Source organism: Hemibagrus wyckioides, linkage group LG19 (assembly GCF_019097595.1).
Source record: "Hemibagrus wyckioides isolate EC202008001 linkage group LG19, SWU_Hwy_1.0, whole genome shotgun sequence".
In the NCBI taxonomy this organism is placed as follows: domain Eukaryota; kingdom Metazoa; phylum Chordata; class Actinopteri; order Siluriformes; family Bagridae; genus Hemibagrus; species Hemibagrus wyckioides.
Window position 1 is genome coordinate 21510610 of NC_080728.1, and position 24142 is coordinate 21534751.

The following is a 24142-nucleotide window of genomic DNA, read 5'->3' on the forward strand; positions in this document are numbered from 1 at the left end:
ACCACATGAAGTTGCTAATCTTCTCGCTAATTGAAGAATAATCCGTGAAGTCGTTCCCCAGCTATCAGAGCTGGAAAACTGCTTTAAATATATTTTGGTGCGATAACATTCATGCTAAACATTTAGCAAAGTTTTCACATCCAACGTTTTATTAAAACTCAAACATCAGAGGATCTTGTGAACATCACTGAAATGAAATGGGCAGAAGATCAGGGAAAATTCTCCAAGATCGTTATGGGAACACGATCCGAGTGCAATCAGAGCTTCCTGACCAATGGACAATTAGGATTTCATGCTAAAATGTCGGAGTACTGGCCGCCTGTCCAGCCGTATCCTGTTTCATTCTGATGCTGATCTTTCGTTTGATTCATTTCCTGTAACCAATGGAGGTGAGGTCGGCTATTTCTCTCCGGACGTTAACTCAGCGTGATTAATAGGGATTTACTTTGGAAAAGAAAACAGCTGGAAGGACGAAGGGACGAATACAGCAGAGGACAGGACGTAAATCCGGCTCGGAGAAACCTGAGGCATTTGTTATAACGAGAATAACTCGCTTTAGCCAGGAACTCCAGGAATGTGCCTTATATCCCACAACCGGAATGTCGTATATCAACTGAGGAATTCGTTCAAACCGTCTCTCGGAAACATCACAAAATGCTCAGACACGACCGGTCTCACTGTCCAGTCGAACTCCTCATACACGGGTTTACATTCATGGAATGCTGAAATTCCCACTCTGTCTGTCTGCACTTCTCAGCTCCGTACTGAAAGTAAGCTGATGGATGGAGCACAGGGAATTCTGGGCATTTAAAGAACCTCGGAATACAAGTGAAAATTCTGAAAATTACAAAGAACTTCAGAATATAGAAAGTGTTAGCAGCTAGGAAATGGTATCAAGATATAAAGGGAATGCTGAGCACGAGGGAATGCAGTAGGATTTCGGGAATTGTGGGAATACTGGGAACTAGGCAGTGCTGGAAAAATAACAAACGACTAGAGAACAACAGAGCAACTTCTATGGAGAAGAGAAATGGTGAAGATGTTAGAAACTAAAGAACAAGGATATTACAGAATGCTGGAAAAATATATAACTTATGGGAAATATCCAGGGAACAGTTATGGAATTTGAGAAATTTGTGATGCTGGAATATAAGAACCGGAAACGAGAGAGCGAGAGAGAATGAAAAAAACAAGAGAAGTAGAGAATGTTGGAAACTGGGGAGAGAAAGAATACTGATGTAGGGAATGCTGGAAGTGAAGAAAGACAAGTGGAAAATGTTGAAAATCCAGATCACTGGGAACACTGGGAATGTGGGAATGCTGTTTAAAAGTGATACAAATGCTGACACTTTTAAGCTGAAACACTGTTGCTTAAAATGTTGAGATGATTAATGTGAATAAATATGTGTGTGTTTTTCTAAATCCAGGTGAGAGTCAGCACTCTGCTCCTGACGGTCTGTGAAGTTTGATTCGACTCAGAATCGACTCACCAGGAAGAAGAATCGACTCACCAGGAAGTGAATCTATTATGCCGTGTGTTTGGGTTACAGGAGGAATGAATTATTCTCGAGCTGTGAGACACAAACAGAGCCAGAGCACAGAGCTGCAGAAATGCTGCAGGTTCTGTAGTGATGAATCGTTTGTAAATGATTCTTTGAATCAGCTCTTTTAGGTCGCATGCGCATGTAGTTATTTTTAGTTTTTATTGTTTATTATTATATTTCAATCCCCCCCTCCCCTTTCTCTGTTTTTCTTTTGTAAAGCTGCTTTGAGACAATGTTCGTTGTAAAAGGCGCTATACAAAATAAATTGAATTGAATTGAATTGAATGTGAGTCGTTTTCATTTTCTTCTTTGTTGGTGTACCACTGTCGTTACTCTTGCAGTGCGATTTAATCCAAATCCTTTCACCTGTAACTCTTCTATACATCTGAGCTGTTCTTTAGCGTGAATCGATTCATCTTCAGTTAGAGCTTAGTCCTGATTAATTGAATCAAATAAAAGCTGTTTGTTTCTTCATCGATTTAAACAGATCTAGAGACTCACTTTCCCTGGAGCATTGTTTATTCCAAAAATAAGCCCCTTTTGAGGCACATCATGTTTTTTAAGTATTTAATATTCAGTATGAAATAAAAATTAAATAAAATAGCAAACTAAGCAAGATAAAAGCTTTAGAAATGTTCAAAATGAGGAAAAAACAGAAATGAAAATTGTGTGTGTATATATTACATATATATATATATATATATACAGTTACAGTACAGTGTGTGTGTGTGTGTGTGTGAAATAATTTTACATGGATGATTTTTGACAGATGTCTCTCTCTCTCTCTCTCTCTCTCTCTCTCTCTCTCTCTCTCTCTCTCTGGGCCGTTAGGGTGGCCTGCACTTGCTTCGTATCCGAGACAGCTCAGGTCACGACCCCATCTCACTCCATTTCCTGTTTCTGTAAGAAGAGGTCTAGAGGGAGGTATAGAACTGAAGCAGGCCCATGGAGAACATCCGGACATGGACAGCCTGCTGTGCTACAAACCTATACATCAGCACTACAGTAGCAGCTCCTGATGCTCGGGGAAGCAGAGATTACTGCGAGGAACCCAATATATCCGAATATCATTGAGTTTGCTTGATTTTGTGTTTATTTGTGTCGTGTGAAAAAAAATCGTGTGACTCTGGAGGGACTGAGTAACAGATACAAGCCTAAATTCAACTGATTTCCTAGACGCTGGTGCAGCAGCGTGCTCACTAGCGCCACTAATCTCCGTTACGGTTATATGGTTTCTGCACCTAGTGGTCCGAATAGGAACTGCAGCTTACAGTAGCGGAGCAGTAGAGAGGAGCGTTAAGGACCGGGCTGCCAACAATTTAGAGAGCGATACGTTATGTATAGCAAATAATACACACACACACACACAGCCTCTCTGACTTTAATCCTATAATGTCATGTTTAAGTCACTAATATTTTCATTTCCAACTATATTGAAGATTTATTTGCACTCCGTGGTCTGGTTTCCATGGCAACTGTCTATACTGATTATCATTGAGATGTATTAAGGTCGGTGTGTTAGAATGATGTTAGGATTTTGGGGGTGTTTGGGGGATCAGTGTGCCCTCACAGGTCCTGTAAATCAGGGCACTTTAGTGTTAGTGTGTGTGTGTGTGTGTGTGTGTGTGAGTGAGTGAGAAGAATTGCAGCACTTCCTCTCACACTGCAAGAAGCTGAGAGCTCCATGACACACACAGAAATGCATTTACTGTAACTAACAGCCATCATTTCCCCATTATCACGCTCCTGTGTGTGTGTGTGTGAGAGAGAGAGGTTTGAGAGAGAGAGTGTGTGTGTGTTTAGTCATCAGTAATCCTCATTATCTTTCTCCCAATAGAGAAAACACAAACACACACGCGTCGCCTCAATCAGCTCCATTTCCTCTTCCAACATCTGTCTGAGTGTGCTACTGTCTCTCTCTCTCTCTCTCACACACTTCCCCACCTCCTCTTCTCTCATCTGAGCCAGATGCTGCTCACACTCTTTTCCTGCTAACACACACACACTCACACACACACACACGCTCCTCACACCTGAGCTATTGTCTTGCAGCCATCCTCTCTCTCTCCTCCTTCTCTCACACCTACTCCTAACTGTGCTAATCGTCACTTTCTACTACTAATAGTACGTACACACACACACACACACACACAAACACACACACACAGAGGGACAAAAGGCAGTATGGTGTTTTTTTAGCAGTGTGTGAGACTTATTAAACTCAGTAGTGAGGAGGTGATGGTTCTGCTGGACATGGAGCAGAAACATCTGGACCACACACCGTCCTTCTGCTTTTATACAACCTCACAGTCATCAGGGTGCACTAACCTCTCATATTATACTATAAAGGACTGCTGGACGGTGCACTGGTCAGGGAAAATCACACTGCGGTGCTGAAAACACACCAGAGACCAAAGACACTAATACTGAAGAGGACAGAAAAAGGTCAGATTATACAGATACAGACAGAAAGAGAGAGAGAGAGAGAGAGAGAGAGAGAGAGAGAGAGAGAGATACGCAGACAGACAGACAGATAGATAGATAGATAGATAGATAGATAGATAGATAGATAGATAGATAGATAGATAGATAGACAGACAGACAGACAGACAGACAGACAGACAGACAGACAGACAGACAGACAGACAGATAGACAGACAGACAGACAGACAGACAGACAGATAGATAGATAGATAGATAGATAGATAGATAGATAGATAGATAGATAGATTCATTGATTGATTTTATGTCTGGATTTCTGCGACAGTCAGCTAGATGATGATGTAACACACACACACACGCACACACACACACGCACGTGCGTGGTTGAAGGTGAACCTGTGTTCACACCGCCCCCTGCTGACTGATCACTGAAACTGTTACTCTACACACTCTTTTATTAATGTTCACTGTATTTAATATTTATTGTGATCGGCGCGTTTATTACTGTGAATATTCCTGTGAAATTAAACATTAACATGTGTCCTTAATAAATAAATAAAATAAACATTCTATAATATTTTTATACGATGTTTTCCCCAGCGCACCCTGACTCAGCCGCTAGGTGTCAGTGCCGAGCCAATGCTCCATCCGCACCGTAGCAGAAGAACACGGAGCCCCTGCATCTGGGTGTGAGAAACCCCGTTCCGGCCTCTTCTCTCCGGTCTGTGCTGAACGCGGTGTGTTGGTGATCACTTCTCTCACAATTCTCACTTCTATCACTTTTAAACCTTTTATTAACGCAGACTTTTCTCCCTCTTACTGTAGAATCATGCCGGCTAAAGGACCTCTGCAGTCTGTCCAAGTCTTCGGGCGCAAAGTGAGTGTAGAAATGATTAAAGTTTATCACATGCGGTCGGCAAAAAGAAATGCGTTAGCATGTCGGCTAATCATTCGGCTAGCATTGAGCACGTGCCGCTTCTCCATCATGATGTAGGATTTGTAGGAAATAAATGTTTATATGTTTATAAAATATTTAATATGTTTTAAGAAATAGTGTTTAATGAAGCTCTTGGTGTTTATATCGGTGTTCAGAGAGCTATAAAGTCAGATGAAGAGCGCGAGCTAGCTGTGTTAGCTAACATGCTACCGCTGTGGGGTTTATCACGCGCACACAGCTGTAAACTTCATTAAAATGATTATTTAAGGTATTTCCCTTCTGTACAGGTTTATTATAGATGTAGAACTGTGTAAATACACGGAGTATATACTTATTAAAGTGATGGAGTTTAGTGTGTGTGTGTGTGTGTACCTGAAGATGGGTTTAGTGTGTGTGTGTACCTGAAGATGGGTTTAGTGTGTGTGTGTACCTGAAGATGGGTTTAGTGTGTGTGTGTACCTGAAGATGGGTTTAGTGTGTGTGTGTGTGTACCTGAAGATGGGTTTAGTGTGTGTGTGTGTGTACCTGAAGATGGGTTTAGTGTGTGTGTGTGTGTACCTGAAGATGGGTTTAGTGTGTGTGTGTGTGTGTACCTGAAGATGGGTTTAGTGTGTGTGTGTGTGTACCTGAAGATGGGTTTAGTGTGTGTGTGTGTGTGTACCTGAAGATGGGTTTAGTGTGTGTGTGTACCTGAAGATGGGTTTAGTGTGTGTGTGTGTACCTGAAGATGGGTTTAGTGTGTGTGTGTGTACCTGAAGATGGGTTTAGTGTGTGTGTGTGTGTGTACCTGAAGATGGGTTTAGTGTGTGTGTGTGTGTGTACCTGAAGATGGGTTTAGTGTGTGTGTGTGTGTGTGTACCTGAAGATGGGTTTAGTGTGTGTGTGTACCTGAAGATGGGTTTAGTGTGTGTGTGTGTGTGTGTACCTGAAGATGGGTTTAGTGTGTGTGTGTACCTGAAGATGGGTTTAGTGTGTGTGTGTGTGTGTACCTGAAGATGGGTTTAGTGTGTGTGTGTACCTGAAGATGGGTTTAGTGTGTGTGTGTGTACCTGAAGATGGGTTTAGTGTGTGTGTGTGTGTACCTGAAGATGGGTTTAGTGTGTGTGTGTGTGTACCTGAAGATGGGTTTAGTGTGTGTGTGTGTGTGTACCTGAAGATGGGTTTAGTGTGTGTGTGTGTGTACCTGAAGATGGGTTGTGTGTGTGTGTGTACCTGAAGATGGGTTTAGTGTGTGTGTGTGTGTGTGTGTGTGTACCTGAAGATGGGTTTAGTGTGTGTGTGTGTACCTGAAGATGGGTTTAGTGTGTGTGTGTGTACCTGAAGATGGGTTTAGTGTGTGTGTGTGTACCTGAAGATGGGTTTAGTGTGTGTGTGTGTGTACCTGAAGATGGGTTTAGTGTGTGTGTGTGTGTGTGTACCTGAAGATGGGTTTAGTGTGTGTGTGTGTGTACCTGAAGATGGGTTTAGTGTGTGTGTGTGTACCTGAAGATGGGTTTAGTGTGTGTGTGTGTGTACCTGAAGATGGGTTTAGTGTGTGTGTGTGTGTGTACCTGAAGATGGGTTTAGTGTGTGTGTGTGTGTACCTGAAGATGGGTTTAGTGTGTGTGTGTGTGTACCTGAAGATGGGTTTAGTGTGTGTGTGTGTGTGTGTACCTGAAGATGGGTTTAGTGTGTGTGTGTGTGTGTGTGTACCTGAAGATGGGTTTAGTGTGTGTGTGTGTGTACCTGAAGATGGGTTTAGTGTGTGTGTGTGTGTGTGTACCTGAAGATGGGTTTAGTGTGTGTGTAATTGTTTGATGGTGTGTGTGTGTACAATTGTGTTGTAGAAAACGGCCACGGCTGTAGCGCACTGTAAGCGAGGGAATGGTCTGATTAAAGTGAACGGCAGACCGCTGGAGACCATCGAACCGGCCACTCTGCAGTACAAGGTGTGTATTATACATCAACACATCACACTGTAAACTAGATACACAACATACATGTGTTTGTACACGGTGTTGCCAAAAGTTTTGAGTCTCCGCTCCACATCATTGTGATGAATTAGAGTGGAGACTGTGAGCCAGACCTTCTCGTCCAACATCAGTGCCTGACCTCACAAATGTGCTTCTAGAGGAACGAAATCAAAAATTCCCATAAACACACTCCTAAACCTTGTGGAAAGCCTTCCCAGACGAGTTGAAGCTGTTATAGCTGTAAAGGGCGGGACAACTCCATATTACATTCATGTGCAGGTAAAGACAGACGTCCCAAAACGTTTGGTCTGGCTCACAGTCTCCTCTCTAATTCATCCCAAAGGTGTTCTGTGGGGTTGAGGTCAGGACTCTGTGCAGGCCAGTCAAGTTCCTCCACACCAAACTCACTCATCCATGTCTTTATGGACCTTGCTTTGGTCACTGGTGTGCAGTCATGTTGGAACAGGAAGGGGTCATCCCCAAACTGTTCCCACAAAGAGCATGAAATTGTCCAAAATGTCTTGGTATGAAGCTGAAGCATTAAGAGTTCCTTTCACTGGAACTAAGGGGCGGAGAAGAACCCCTGAAATACAACACCTGAACTCAATGATCTGGAGGGGTGTCCCAATACTTTTGGCAGTATAAGTGTATGTGCATCACACAATAAACCAGATAGACCTCAGCTGAGTGACTGAATGTGGTGTGTTTTAGTGTTTCTGTTCAGTCAGTGTGTGTCAGCGAGAGAGAAAACACTCGTTTAGGGTCTCACCTCATCATCTCAGAGCGGTGTAGAGCTCGAACCCTCCTCTTAGTGTTTCCACAAGAAGTTAATCAGCAGGTGAACAGAGCTGGTGTTTACAACTCCTTAATGGTCAGTATCTCATCCAGTGTGTGGTGTTTCTCCAGTACTTCAGCTCTCTTCATCCTCTGATCACGTTCACATGATCCACAGTCTCGTCTCACCCCACCCACACACACACTGTGACTGGTGTGTGTTCTCACCTGTGTACAGAACTCCACAATCAGTCAGGACCTCCATCGGGCCGAGTTTCTGGCCCGTTATTGGTAAACTGGTCACACTTATCAGCTCCTCAGACCTCATGTTCCCTGCATTCAGGAAGTAGATTCAGTTTAACGTGATTTCTGTGTCAGTTTCAGCTCCAGGGACGTGGAACATCAGTGGATTATTAAATATATATTTCAAATAAGTGTGTGTTTAAGTGTAGACCGTGACCAGAGAGTAAAATATAAATATACAAGGTTCCAGACATGGAGATGTAGAGTAGAATCAGAACACTGTTCATGCGGGGGGTGGTGGGGCGGGGGTGTTATGAGGTGTGAGACAGCAGTAGTGGTGTGTGTGTTGTGATGAGGGGGGGTGTGAGAGCAGTAGTGGTTTGTGTGAGAGCAGTAGTGGGGGGGGTGTTGGGAGGAAGGGGGAGTGTGAGAGCAGTAGAGGTGTGTGTGTTGTGATGAGGGGTGTGTGTGAGAGCAGTAGTGGTTTGTGTGAGAGCAGTAGTGGTGTGTGTGTTGTGATGAGGGGGGGGTGTGAGAGCAGTAGAGGTGTGTGTGTTGTGATGAGGGGGGGGTGTGAGAGCAGTAGAGGTGTGTGTGTTGTGATGAGGGGGGGGTGTGAGAGCAGTAGAGGTGTGTGTGTTGTGATGAGGGGGGGGTGTGAGAGCAGTAGTGGTGTGTGTTGTGATGAGGGGGGGGTGTGAGAGCAGTAGTGGTGTGTGTGTTGTGATGAGGGGGGGGTGTGAGAGCAGTAGAGGTGTGTGTGTTGTGATGAGGGGGGTGTGAGAGCAGTAGTGGTGTGTGTGTTGTGATGAGGGGGGGTGTGAGAGCAGTAGTGGTGTGTGTGTTGTGATGGGGGGGGGTGTGAGAGCAGTAGAGGTGTGTGTTGTGATGAGGGGGGTGTGTGAGAGCAGTAGAGGTGTGTGTGTTGTGATGAGGGGGGTGTGTGAGAGCAGTAGAGGTGTGTGTGTTGTGATGAGGGGGGTGTGTGAGAGCAGTAGAGGTGTGTGTGTTGTGATGAGGGGGGTGTGTGAGAGCAGTAGTGGTGTGTGTTGTGATGGGGGGGGGTGTGAGAGCAGTAGTGGTGTGTGTGTTGTGATGAGGGGGGGGTGTGAGAGCAGTAGAGGTGTGTGTGTTGTGATGAGGGGGGTGTGTGAGAGCAGTAGAGGTGTGTGTGTTGTGATGAGGGGGGGGTGTGAGAGCAGTAGAGGTGTGTGTGTTGTGATGGGGGGGGTGTGAGAGCAGTAGAGGTGTGTGTGTTGTGATGAGGGGGGGGTGTGAGAGCAGTAGAGGTGTGTGTGTTGTGATGAGGGGGGGTGTGAGAGCAGTAGTGGTGTGTGTGTTGTGATGAGGGGGGGGTGTGAGAGCAGTAGTGGTGTGTGTGTTGTGATGAGGGGGGGGTGTGAGAGCAGTAGAGGTGTGTGTGTTGTGATGAGGGGGGTGTGTGAGAGCAGTAGGGGTGTGTGTGTTGTGATGGGGGGGGGGGTGTGAGAGCAGTAGAGGTGTGTGTGTTGTGATGGGGGGGGGTGTGAGAGCAGTAGAGGTGTGTGTGTTGTGATGGGGGGGGTGTGTGAGAGCAGTAGAGGTGTGTGTGTTGTGATGAGGGGGGGGGTGTGAGAGCAGTAGAGGTGTGTGTTGTGATGAGGGGGGGTGTGTGAGAGCAGTAGAGGTGTGTGTTGTGATGAGGGGGGGGTGTGAGAGCAGTAGTGGTGTGTGTTGTGATGAGGGGGGGGTGTGAGAGCAGTAGTGGGGGTGTGTTGTGATGAGGGGGGGGTGTGAGAGCAGTAGAGGTGTGTGTTGTGATGAGGGGGGTGTGTGAGAGCAGTAGTGGTGTGTGTTGTGATGAGGGGGGGGTGTGAGAGCAGTAGAGGTGTGTGTGTTGTGATGAGGGGGGGGTGTGAGAGCAGTAGTGGTGTGTGTGTTGTGATGAGGGGGGGGTGTGAGAGCAGTAGTGGTGTGTGTGTTGTGATGAGGGGGTGTGAGAGCAGTAGTGGTGTGTGTTGTGATGAGGGGGTGTGAGAGCAGTAGTGGTGTGTGTGTTGTGATGAGGGGGGGTGTGAGAGCAGTAGTGGTGTGTGTTGTGATGAGGGGGGGTGCGAGAGCAGTAGTGGTGTGTGTGTTGTGATGAGGGGGGGGTGTGAGAGCAGTAGTGGGGTGTGTTGTGATGAGGGGGGGGTGTGAGAGCAGTAGTGGTGTGTGTTGTGATGAGGGGGGGGTGTGAGAGCAGTAGTGGGGTGTGTTGTGATGAGGGGGGTGTGTGAGAGCAGTAGAGGTGTGTGTGTTGTGATGAGGGGGGGGTGTGAGAGCAGTAGTGGTGTGTGTTGTGATGAGGGGGGGGTGTGAGAGCAGTAGTGGTGTGTGTTGTGATGAGGGGGGTGTGTGAGAGCAGTAGAGGTGTGTGTGTTGTGATGAGGGGGGGTGTGAGAGCAGTAGTGGGGTGTGTGAGAGCAGTAGTTAACTGTGTGTGTGTTCCAGCTGCTGGAGCCGGTCCTGTTGTTGGGAAAGGAACGTTTTGCAGGTGTTGATATCCGAGTGCGTGTGAAGGGAGGAGGACACGTCGCACAAGTCTACGGTACACACACACCACACACACACACCACACACACACACACATGCACGATGGTTGTACAGAAACATTAGACCTGTGATGTTTCTACACTATAAAACTTGCAGTGAAGATTAAATACATATAAACCACTTAAAGCTGAAGTGCTGCTTTAGTGGGTGTGGCCTAATATTCAAATTAGCACATGATTAACAGTTCAGTTGATGCACATTGTTAAATACAGGTGTAATAAACATGCTATAACACGTTAAAGCTCCACATGATTGTCAGATTTTATTGTTGTTTATTTCTTTAATTTAATGAGTGTTTTTCCTCACAGCGATTCGTCAGGCCATCTCCAAGGCCCTGGTGGCTTACTACCAGAAGTGTGAGTACTGACCACTGCTCTCTAACTACCGAGTCCTAAATACCGCCTTCTGATTGGCCGAGAGAGCCGGAGGAGGAGCCACATGAGTTTATTATAAAACAATTAACAGGAGAGAGATAAAATATCAGTGTATAAACTAAACTCCACTGAGAGCGGTTTATTTACTCAAGTTACAGAAAAATCAGATTTAAAGCTGAATGAACAATAAACATGAATAGCTTTAGAATTAAATATCAATATATTTATTGTAAATAAAGGAGTTTTATCAGTACTTATGTTCATAATCAATGGCTATTTTACCCATGAAGTGGAAATAAACACAAAATAAGAGAAAAATACACCCCAAAATATAGTAAATAAAATAAATACATTTGCATTCAAGCTAAAAATATATTAAATATATAAATAGTTATTAGAATTATTATTATAAATATATTGAGTACTTAAACACTGAAATCATTAAAAACAAATAAAATAAACACTAAAACTGATTAAATTTGAGTCGGTAAATAAAACTGAAATAAAATGTTCTGATGTAAAGAATATAATTTCCAAAAGTAGTAAATTAAATGTAAATATAGTTTATTGGCAGGTTTAGTGATTATAAATGTTAATATTTTAGTTAAATGAAATATGAGTTCAATAAAGACCTCTGTTCTTCTGAAATAAACACACAGGAGTTTATTCCTGTGTTTAATAACCGTGTGTGTGTGTGTGTGTGTGTGTGCGCGCGTGTTCCTCCTCAGATGTGGATGAGGCGTCTAAGAAGGAGATCAAGGACATCCTGATCCAGTATGACAGAACTCTGCTGGTCGCCGATCCTCGTCGCTGCGAGTCCAAGAAGTTCGGAGGTCCAGGAGCTCGCGCTCGCTACCAGAAGTCCTACCGTTAACTTCCACACGCACTCACACACACACTCTTCACCAGAATAAACCTGAGGAGAAAATCAGCACTCGACTCATGGCCTTTATTTATCTCACACACACACCCCCCTGTCCTAATGCAGGGTCGAGTGGGTGGGGCTATGGCCAGCTCTGCTCCTGATTGGTTCGTTTGTTTAATTCTACTAAAAAACTTCAGTTTTTTAACTTTCTGTAAAGTGTTTATCAAATATCTCCATCTAAAATATTTTTCTTAAATATCTCTATCTATAAAATAAGTTTTAATGACAAATTTAAAGAAGTGTTTTCAGAATATTTAGTTTTAGGCTGAAATTAATTGTTCTAAAAAGCTCATTTACTTATCAGTAAATAAAATCAATTCCCGTGGAATTAATTAGGAGTAACTATTCATGAAGACGGTTTCTTTATTCACAGTAAATTTTCTTTAATTATTAGGAGTAATTATAAACAAGTTTTTATTTGAGTAATTATAAATACGTTTTCTTTTATTTGGAGTAATAAACAAATTTTCTGTAATTATTAGCAGTAATTATTACATTTTATGAATGAAAATGAATGAAGGAAAAAATGAATGAAAGATCATGTAGAGTAAATAATTGGGGCTGCTGCCCCCTGCTGGACACAGGTTAAAGTGCATGAAGAGATAAATATCTGCTGTGTGAGAATAAGCAGCAGGGGGCGACAGAGAGCCGGGAACGGGGTTCAATCTCTTCTCAAAATAAATAAAATGAAATAAATTCGAGCTTTAAACTCACAGGGAGGAAATAATACATGTTAGAAAATAAAATTTAAAGCATTTACTCAGCATAGAAATAAATATGGATGACAAGTAAATACAAAAGGAATGCTATTTATCTTGTTGTTTTGCTATTTATCTACATTGTTTTTACTGTTCATGATTGGAATTAAAGACACAAAAACAAAAAATAAATAAGTATGTAAATATAGAAATATACTGTTGTTAATTTTACATCAATAATAATAATAAATAAGGGCAGTTTATTTTCCTTTTTTAGTTTTTGTTTTGTCAGATTTACTTGTTAGACACACACACACACACACAGTGGTCAGTGTGTTTCCTGTAGTGCAGGTTCTGACCCACAGAGCAGCAGAACCACAGAGACGTGGGAACTGGAGATGGTTTCACATGGGAGAGAGGAAACACACACACACAGAGATCAGAGGAGGATAACAGAATAGAAAGAAGATTGGAGAAGTTTATAATGTTCAGGAAGCGCTGCATTTTGTCTGAAGTGATTTTAGTTAGTTGTGAGGATGAAGACATTAAAGTACATTTATAAATAACTTACAAAAATAAATACATAGAAATAGTTCTGTGTTCATGTACTCATAGCTTTTTATACATTTATATAAACACAGTTAGCAGTAACATTTTCACACACACACACATGTAGAGCTTTACATTAATGCACTTGTTTTAACTGCATGTGGTTGCTATAGTAACGGCTCATTCACTGCAGTGTGTACAGCAGATCCTCCACATAAACTAACACTAACAATAAACACAGCTCATCAATATACACTATATTGCCAAAAGTATTGGGACACCCCTCCAGATCATTGAGTTCAGGTGTTGTGTTTCAGGGGTTGGGCTCGGCCCCTTAGGTCCAGTGAAAGGAACTCTTAATGCTTCAGCTTCATACCAAGACATTTTGGACAATTTCATGCTCTTTGTGGGAACAGTTTGGGGATGACCCCTTCCTGTTCCAACATGACTGCACACCAGTGACCAAAGTGACCATAAAGACATGGATGAGTGAGTTTGGTGTGGAGGAACTTGACTGTCCTGCACAGAGTCGTGACCTCAACCCCATAGAACACCTTTGGGATGAATTAGAGTGGAGACTGTGAGCCAGACCTTCTCGTCCAACATCAGTGCCTGACCTCACAAATGTGCTTCTAGAGGAACGGTCAAAAATTCCCATAAACACACTCCTAAACCTTGTGGAAAGCCTTCCCAGAAGAGTTGAAGCTGTTATAGCTGCAAAGGGCGGGAGACAACTCCATATTACATTCATGTGGAATTTCCTTTGGGATCAATGAAGTATCTATCTATCTATCTATCTATCTATCTATCTATCTATCTATCTATCTATCTATCTATCTATCTATCTATCTATCTATCTATCTATCTATTTACGTGCATGGAAAGGCAGACATCCCAAAACGTTTGTCCTGGCTCACAGTCTCCACTCTAATTCATAAAGCCTTCTCGATAATCAGCTCTGCAGTAACATTGTCGGTCATGTTGTCCCAGAAGCTAAACCACTAGCTGAAGAATAGAGTAACAGCTAGACTCATAAACAACGATTTTTAGAAACAAACACAAATAATAAACAGTCACAGTTTACACACTTTACAGCTTTACAGTGTGAGCAGTTTACAGTGAAGTTTACAGTGGTCAGTCTCCGCCCCTTTCAGAGCTCAACCAATCAGTATTAGAAGAAGTAAACAGGAACATGTTGTGCATCTGGGCATGACTCAAAATCGCACCATGAAAAGTCTAATCAGTGTTAATCTTTCATCCTGTGTAAACACTGGGCTTAACTCTTCAGCTAAACGATTCACAGTGGTGTTAAACGTGTGCAGTGTGAGTTACGGCGAGTCGCCTAGCAACAGACAACCAATCAGAAACAGCGCTTCAGCCTCACGTCACGTGCCGTATAAAGTCACACAAACCTCACGTGTCGTGTAAACAGTAGCTGCAGCATCTGAGGGGAAAATTTATAAACACCAAATGTTGATGAAAGACTGAAGAGTTTTATTTTCACACTGATGATCAGAAAAGTCTTCAAAACAACCTGAAGGTCAGTCAGAAATAACGAGAGGGATTAAAAAATGAGCAGAAGTCAAAATATCAATGAAGAAACAGCCGGTCAGCAACATGGCTAACTGACAGGAGAGGAAAAAAAGATGAGAAAGCTGTGAAAGATAAACCAAATAAATCAGACTGAAGTTAATCCAGGGTTCAGGGATGTAGAGTGTGAAACATCAGCTTGTGAAGATCCAGGATTCAGTGTTAATCCTGGGGAAAGTGTGAAAGAGCTAACTACATAACCCATAAGAAGTTTTCTTTTATTGTGACTGAAATAATGACAGAACCATCCTCACTGGACAACTGGACTCTCTGATTTATTTTCATGTGCTCAAGTGGTTAAGGCTCTGGGTCATTGACCAGAAAATCGGGGTTCAAGCCCCAGCACCACCAACCTGCCACCATTGGGCCCTTGAGCAAGGCCACCAACCCCCCCACTCTGCTCCAGGGGCGCTGTATCATGGCTGACCCTGCACGCTGACCCCAACCTCCAAGGATGGGACATGTGAAGAAGGAATTTCTCTGTGCAGTAATGTATATGTGACAAATAAAGACTTAATACAGCTGCTACAGATGTGCGCCTGCAGTAACACATTTCCACCTGAGAGGGCGCCAAACTCACAGAAACTCACTCACTGTACACACGGTCAGGAAAGATGACTTCGGAGACGACAGTCTAACATCACACACAACGTGATGATTCAGAGTTTTTTTCTTATCTGATTTGGCTGTACTGAGATTCGCCTACACACACACACACACACACACACACACACGAATGAGAGTGTATTTATAAATGGGGTAGGTGGCGTTTATGAGGCTGGTTTGTGCTCCGTGGTTTATGTTCAGTTCTAATAATAATAATCATCACTATTATCTCTTTAACAAACAATATCAGAGTAAAATCGTTATTGTTTCCATAGCAACAAGTCTGTCTATCTATCTATGTCTCTCTCTCTCTCTCTCTCTCTCTCTCTCTCTCTCTTTCTCTCTCTCTCTCTCTGTCTGTAACTCTAATCGTACCCTTTGACAGAAAATGAGTGATGAGTAACAGACAGCGTGAGAAGACACACACACACACACACACAACTCTGTTTAAGATAAACACACTGTTTTATTCTCTGAGGTGTGATGACATCATCATGACACGCTCCAGCTACAGGCTGGGATTAAAAATAGCAACAGAATGTCAACACACTCGACATATATGTCCATGAGAGAGCTGCAGCTTTCAAAACACACACACACACACACACACACACGAATTTAGATACATACAAATACAGACATTTTATCTCTAGGCAGAAGCATTTCAGTACAGCTGTTTTGTGCATATATGTATATATCTGAATTTAACTGAATGTAAGCAAACACACATACACACACACACACACAGAGTTTTTAACACACACAGATCTAAGACTCATAAAGGGCAGGATGGAAAAGGTGTCTCACACTGAAAGTGAAAGCGTAGCAGTGTGTCCATCCTGCTGCTGATTCATCTCTCTCTCTCTCTCTCTCTCTCTCTCTCTCTCTCTCTCTCTGTCTGTCTGTCTGTCTGTTTGTCTCTCTTTCTCTCTTTCAGTAATAGTAAGAAGTAACACTCCATCACTGTATCTCTGTAACACTGTGTAACACTCCATCACTGTATCTCTCTGTAACACTGTGTAACACTCCATCACTGTATCTCTCTGTAACACTGTGTAACACTCCATCACTGTATCTCTCTGTAACACTGTGTAACACTCCATCACTGTATCTCTCTGTAACACTGTGTAACACTCCATCACTGTATCTCTCTGTAACACTGTGTAACACTCCATCACTGTATCTCTCTGTAACACTGTGTAACACTCCATCACTGTATCTCTCTGTAACACAGTGTAACACTCCATCACTGTATCTCTCTGTAACACTGTGTAACACTCCATCACTGTATCTCTCTGTAACAATGTGTAACACTCCATCACTGTATCTCTCTGTAACACTGTGTAACACTCCATCACTGTATCTCTCTGTAACACTGTGTAACACTCCATCACTGTATCTCTCTGTAACACAGTGTAACACTCCATCACTGTATCTCTCTGTAACACTGTGTAACACTCCATCACTGTATCTCTGTAACACTGTGTAACACTCCATCACTGTATCTCTGTAACACTGTGTAACACTCCATCACTGTATCTCTCTGTAACACTGTGTAACACTCCATCACTGTATCTCTCTGTAACACTGTGTAACACTCCATCACTGTATCTCTGTAACACTGTGTAACACTCCATCACTGTATCTCTCTGTAACACTGTGTAACACTCCATCACTGTATCTCTCTGTAACACTGTGTAACACTCCATCACTGTATCTCTGTAACACTGTGTAACACTCCATCACTGTATCTCTCTGTAACACTGTGTAACACTCCATCACTGTATCTCTGTAACACTGTGTAACACTCCATCACTGTATCTCACTGTAACACTGTGTAACACTCCATCACTGTATCTCTGTAACACTGTGTAACACTCCATCACTGTATCTCTCTGTAACACTGTGTAACACTCCATCACTGTATCTCTGTAACACTGTGTAACACTCCATCACTGTATCTCTCTGTAACACTGTGTAACACTCCATCACTGTATCTCTGTAACACTGTGTAACACTCCATCACTGTATCTCTGTAACACTGTGTAACACTCCATCACTGTATATCTCTGTAACACTGTGTAACATTCCATCACTGTATCTCTGTAACACTGTGTAACACTCTATCACTGTATCTCTGTAACACTGTGTAACATTCCATCACTGTATCTCTGTAACACTGTGTAACACTCCATCACTGTATCTCTGTAACACTGTGTAACACTCCATCACTGTATCTCTGTAACACTGTGTAACACTCCATCACTGTATCTCTCCGTAACACTGTGTAACACTCCATCACTGTATCTCTATAACACTGTGTAACACTCCATCACTGTATCTCTGTAACACTGTGTAACACTCCATCACTGTATCTCTCTGTAACACTGTGTAACACTCCATCACTGTATCTCTATAACACTGTGTAACACTCCATCACTGTATATCTCTGTAACACTGTGTAACACTCCATCACTGTATCTCTGTAACACTGTGTAACACTCCATCACTGTATCTCTCTGTAACACTGTGTAACACTCCATCACTGTATCTCTGTAACACTGTGTAACACTCCATCACTGTATCTCTCTGTAACACTGTGTAACACTCCATCACTGTATCTCTGTAACACTGTGTAACACTCCATCACTGTATCTCTCTGTAACACTGTGTAACACTCCATCACTGTATCTCTGTAACACTGTGTAACACTCCATCACTGTATCTCTCTGTAACACTGTGTAACACTCCATCACTGTATCTCTCTGTAACACTGTGTAACACTCCATCACTGTATCTCTGTAACACTGTGTAACACTCCATCACTGTATCTCTCTGTAACACTGTGTAACACTCCATCACTGTATCTCTGTAACACTGTGTAACACTCCATCACTGTATCTCTCTGTAACACTGTGTAACACTCCATCACTGTATCTCTGTAACACTGTGTAACACTCCATCACTGTATATCTCTGTAACACTGTGTAACACTCCATCACTGTATCTCTGTAACACTGTGTAACACTCCATCACTGTATCTCTCTGTAACACTGTGTAACACTCCATCACTGTATCTCTGTAACACTGTGTAACACTCCATCACTGTATCTCTCTGTAACACTGTGTAACACTCCATCACTGTATCTCTGTAACACTGTGTAACACTCCATCACTGTATCTCTCTGTAACACTGTGTAACACTCCATCACTGTATCTCTCTGTAACACTGTGTAACACTCCATCACTGTATCTCTGTAACACTGTGTAACACTCCATCACTGTATCTCACTGTAACACTGTGTAACACTCCATCACTGTATCTCTGTAACACTGTGTAACACTTCATCACTGTATCTCTCTGTAACACTGTGTAACACTCCATCACTGTATCTCTGTAACACTGTGTAACATTCCATCACTGTATATCTCTGTAACACTGTGTAACACTCCATCACTGTATCTCTCCGTAACACTGTGTAACACTCCATCACTGTATCTCTCTGTAACACTGTGTAACACTCCATCACTGTATCTCTATAACACTGTGTAACACTCCATCACTGTATCTCTGTAACACTGTGTAACACTTCATCACTGTATCTCTCTGTAACACTGTGTAACACTCCATCACTGTATCTCTGTAACACTGTGTAACACTTCATCACTGTATCTCTCTGTAACACTGTGTAACACTCCATCACTGTATCTCTGTAACACTGTGTAACACTCCATCACTGTATCTCTCTGTAACACTGTGTAACACTCCATCACTGTATATCTCTGTAACACTGTGTAACACTCCATCACTGTATCTCTGTAACACTGTGTAACACTCCATCACTGTATCTCTGTAACACTGTGTAACACTCCATCACTGTATCTCTGTAACACTGTGTAACACTCCATCACTGTATCTCTCTGTAACACTGTGTAACACTCCATCACTGTATCTCTGTAACACTGTGTAACACTCCATCACTGTATCTCTCTGTAACACTGTGTAACACTCCATCACTGTATCTCTCTGTAACACTGTGTAACACTCCATCACTGTATCTCTGTAACACTGTGTAACACTCCATCACTGTATCTCTGTAACACTGTGTAACACTCCATCACTGTATCTCTGTAACACGGTGTAACACTCCATCACTGTATCTCTGTAACACTGTGTAACACTCCATCACTGTATATCTCTGTAACACTGTGTAACACTCCATCACTGTATCTCTGTAACACTGTGTAACACTCCATCACTGTATCTCTGTAACACTGTGTAACACTCCATCACTGTATCTCTGTAACACTGTGTAACACTCCATCACTGTATCTCTCTGTAACACTGTGTAACACTCCATCACTGTATCTCTGTAACACTGTGTAACACTCCATCACTGTATATCTCTGTAACACTGTGTAACACTCCATCACTGTATCTCTCTGTAACACTGTGTAACACTCCATCACTGTATCTCTCTGTAACACTGTGTAACACTCCATCACTGTATCTCTGTAACACTGTGTAACACTCCATCACTGTATCTCTCTGTAACACTGTGTAACACTCCATCACTGTATCTCTCTGTAACACTGTGTAACACTCCATCACTGTATCTCTCTGTAACACTGTGTAACACTCCATCACTGTATCTCTCTGTAACACTGTGTAACACTCCATCACTGTATCTCTGTAACACTGTGTAACACTCCATCACTGTATCTCTCTGTAACAATGTGTAACACTCCATCACTGTATCTCTCTGTAACACTGTGTAACACTCCATCACTGTATCTCTCTGTAACACTGTGTAACACTCCATCACTGTACATCTCTGTAACAATGTGTAACACTCCATCACTGTATCTCTCTGTAACAATGTGTAACACTCCATCACTGTATCTCTCTGTAACACCGTGTAACACTCCATCACTGTATCTCTCTGTAACACTGTGTAACACTCCATCACTGTATCTCTCTGTAACACAGTGTAACACTCCATCACTGTATCTCTGTAACACTGTGTAACACTCCATCACTGTATCTCTCTGTAACAATGTGTAACACTCCATCACTGTATCTCTCTGTAACACTGTGTAACACTCCATCACTGTATCTCTGTAACACTGTGTAACACTCCATCACTGTATCTCTGTAACACTGTGTAACACTCCATTACTGTATCTCTGTAACACTGTGTAACACTCCATCACTGTATCTCTCTGTAACACTGTGTAACACTCCATCACTGTATCTCTCTGTAACACTGTGTAACACTCCATCACTGTATCTCTCTGTAACACTGTGTAACACTCCATCACTGTATATCTCTGTAACACTGTGTAACACTCCATCACTGTATCTCTCTGTAACACTGTGTAACACTCCATCACTGTATCTCTATAACACTGTGTAACACTCCATCACTGTATCTCTCTGTAACACTGTGTAACACTCCATCACTGTATCTCTCTGTAACACTGTGTAACACTCCATCACTGTATCTCTATAACACTGTGTAACCCTTCATCACTGTATCTCTATAACACTGTGTAACCCTTCATCACTGTATCTCTCTGTAACACTGTGTAACACTCCATCACTGTATCTCTCTGTAACACTGTGTAACACTCCATCACTGTATCTCTGTAACACTGTGTAACACTCCATCACTGTATCTCTCTGTAACACTGTGTACCACACGTATGTATTTCTTTTAATTGCTCAATTGCTTGTCTTGGTTTCCATCAGGGTTTTGGCTAATCAACACTAGACTTCATTACCCATCAGTCCCTGCATGTCACATGACCCTGCAGGTCCCCGTCTCACTGAGCTCTCACACCTGTATTCTGAATCATCAACTCTATAAATTCTTGTGTCTCTTTGTCATGTTTCTGGTAATGTTTTGTTTGTCGCTTTGCCTTCCACAGTAGTCTCTGATTCATTTCTTCTTCTGTCTTCTCTGGTTATGTTCACCTGCTCCTAGTTTCCCCTTAAGTACTCTGTGTATTTATACTCTCTGGGTGGTCCAGTGGGCTTTGTGAAGTTTTGTAGGTCAGTATATTTTTTATCAATTCTGGGATCTGTGTTTTGAATATGGATTGTCCCTGTGGTTGCCTCTACTGTGGACTACAATGGCTATGGAGCTGTATTTATTTATTTATTTTTTTATTATTATTTATTATAATTATTATTCACTATTTGTATTTGATCTAATTAAATATCGAATATGTATTTTTATCTGGTGTTTATGATGTGTGTGAAGCTTCAGCTTAGCAAGAGAAAAACAGAAAGAAGGAAAGAGAGAGAGACACAGAGAGAGAGAGAGAGAGAGAGAGAGAGTGGGGAGAGTGAAAAAAGAGGACGCCTCCACGACATCATCCATCCTGGCCTTTTAAGGAGCTCTCCTGAGGAACTGGCCTACTTTCACACACACACACACACACACACACACACACACACACACACACTTCATCATGTTCTCTCTTTTCCTGACTAGCACACTTTTCCTCTGACTGAAACAGGAAAATGACAGCTATGTAGTTATTGATCATTGACCTTCTCTCTACCTGCCCGTGTATTAGAGTATTTATGGTAGAGTCTCTACTACAGCACCTGTAGGTCATATTAGCAGCACATCTGTCATGCTTAGCTTGGTGCCAACAAAACACTGAAACTCCCATAAACTCCTTAGACCTGAGCTTGTATTTTTGATTTTTCTACCTCTTTGGGGTTAGGAGGAACCAATAAATATACTAACCAGATATTATCCTTGAACATGAAGCCACTTCTTTTTGTGTACAACAGGTTCCAGTTACAAAGTATTAAGTATTATGATGCACACAACCAAAAATGTGATGTCCTTGTATGAGGACACCAGGTTGTAGGAGGATAGATATGCTAGCAGAAATTAGCATTGTGTTAACCTGGCAACTTGATTTTGAACAGTATTTTTAATAAAATACTAAAAAAACATCTTTATCACAAAATGACGTTCATCACATGAATCAGACTTTCACCATGAAACCAAATGAAACGCATCAACTACTGGAAAGTGCTTTGACCCCTTAATCGCTCCTATTGTTCTCTTTACAGCTGATATGAAGGATTCATTTACAGATTTTCACACTGAGGAGATGGAACACATGAATCACTACAACCTCACTGTTCTACTGCATACCAGATAAAGAACAGAGAGAGAGAGAGAGAGAGAGAGAGAGAGAGAGGGGACAGGATTCAAAAGAGATATATACAGAGAAAGAAAGTTGGAGAGAAAAACACACACAGAGAGAGAGAGAGAGAGAGAGAGAGAGAGAGATGAAAAGGAGATGAAAAGAAAGCGATATACAGAGAAAGACAGGGAGAGAGAGACAGAGAGAGAGAGAGAGAGAGAGAGAGAGAGACGGAGTGAAAGACAAAATTAAACCTGCTGAATTTTTCATGAGAAAAACACACAGACATGGACAGAGGAGTGAAAGCCTCAGCTCAGTGTCTCTTCATATCTGAGAGAGTTCCGTGTGGAGGAACAGATGGTGTGATAAATAAATTGTTACAATTCATTTTAACTTATATGTTTATATATATTTATATTTATTGGAGATCGATTAACTGTTTATGTGTGTCCTGTAGATCTACGAGTCCCTCTAGTGCGAGTTCCTCTAGTATCTCACCTGTCTCCTCATTTTCACAGTGTTCTCCTGACCCTGAGTTTACAGAAGATGCTCTTAACCAAGGCTGCATGTCTGGATGTTCCTGTGTGGATATTCTAGTAAATCTTCTCAGTCTGGAAGGTCTGATTCCACACTGGAAACTGAAATGTCTAGATCTAGAGCTGAAATATACACACTCGTCTGTGGAACTCGCTGTAGATCAGGTGATGCTGATGGTATGGGTTAGCTACAGCTCTGTGACTGAGTGAAGTAACATGGAAGAAACAGTGATGCTCATAAAAGTCCAAGTGAACACCAATGAACACTTGAGGTATTAAACCAGGTCGTTAGTGGAACAGAGCTGCTGTTGGGTCAACACTTTAGAAGTTAGTTTAATGCTATAATGTGTTCATGCTACACTGCGTTATCCTGCTAACCAAGCAAAGCCCCAAATCTGTTACCATGCCAACCATATTAATATATCCATCACAGAAGGGACACACACACACACACTTGGCAGCCCATGTGGACATGCAGGGAAACTTCAGTACCAGGACGCGCTTTTTCTCAGCTCTCAGAGCCTATTATGGTAAAACAAGGTGATATGGAGCGGGCGAGAATAAATCTGCTCAGATCGTCGTGACAACCAGGGGTCAGGAGGTTAACAGCATCATCAGGTGGTGTGTTTCCATAGTGCTGGGGAAGGCAGAGGAAATGCCCATGTATGGTCTTGCCTTTGTTTATGACTGTTCTGCTCTTTTTTTTTAACACAAAGATGATTCACCGAGGTCAGTGAAGATTCCTCGTCTCATCATCGTATCACCTCATCATGTATTAGAAACATAGAGCAGACTTCCATCGCAAGCTGTGAGAACGAGTGTAGTGTTCATTTCAGTGTATAATAACCCAACAACATTCAACACCAACACCCAACATTCACCATCACACACACTCACCATCACACACACACACACTCACCATCACACACACACACACTCACCATCACACACACACACACTCACCATCACACACACACACACACTCACCATCACACACACACACACTCACCATCACACACACACACACTCACCATCACACACACACACACTCACCATCACACACACACACACTCACCATCACACACACACACACACTCACCATCACACACACACACTCACCATCACACACACACACACTCACCATCACACACACACACACTCACCATCACACACACACACACTCACCATCACACACACACACACACACACTCACCATCACACACAC

At 42.5% G+C, this 24142-nt stretch overlaps 1 protein-coding gene across 1 annotated transcript; it reads left to right on the forward strand.

The window, feature by feature from the left end:
- The first annotated feature begins 4611 nt into the window (after positions 1-4611).
- On the forward strand, positions 4612-11771 carry rps16 (ribosomal protein S16). Its single transcript, XM_058417747.1, has 6 exons — positions 4612-4723; positions 4812-4863; positions 6750-6851; positions 10365-10461; positions 10775-10822; positions 11569-11771. The coding sequence occupies exons 2-6, from the start codon at positions 4816-4818 to the stop codon at positions 11712-11714; spliced, it is 441 nt and encodes a 146-aa protein (XP_058273730.1). The 5' UTR covers positions 4612-4723; positions 4812-4815; the 3' UTR covers positions 11715-11771.
- The last annotated feature ends 12371 nt before the right edge of the window (positions 11772-24142 follow it).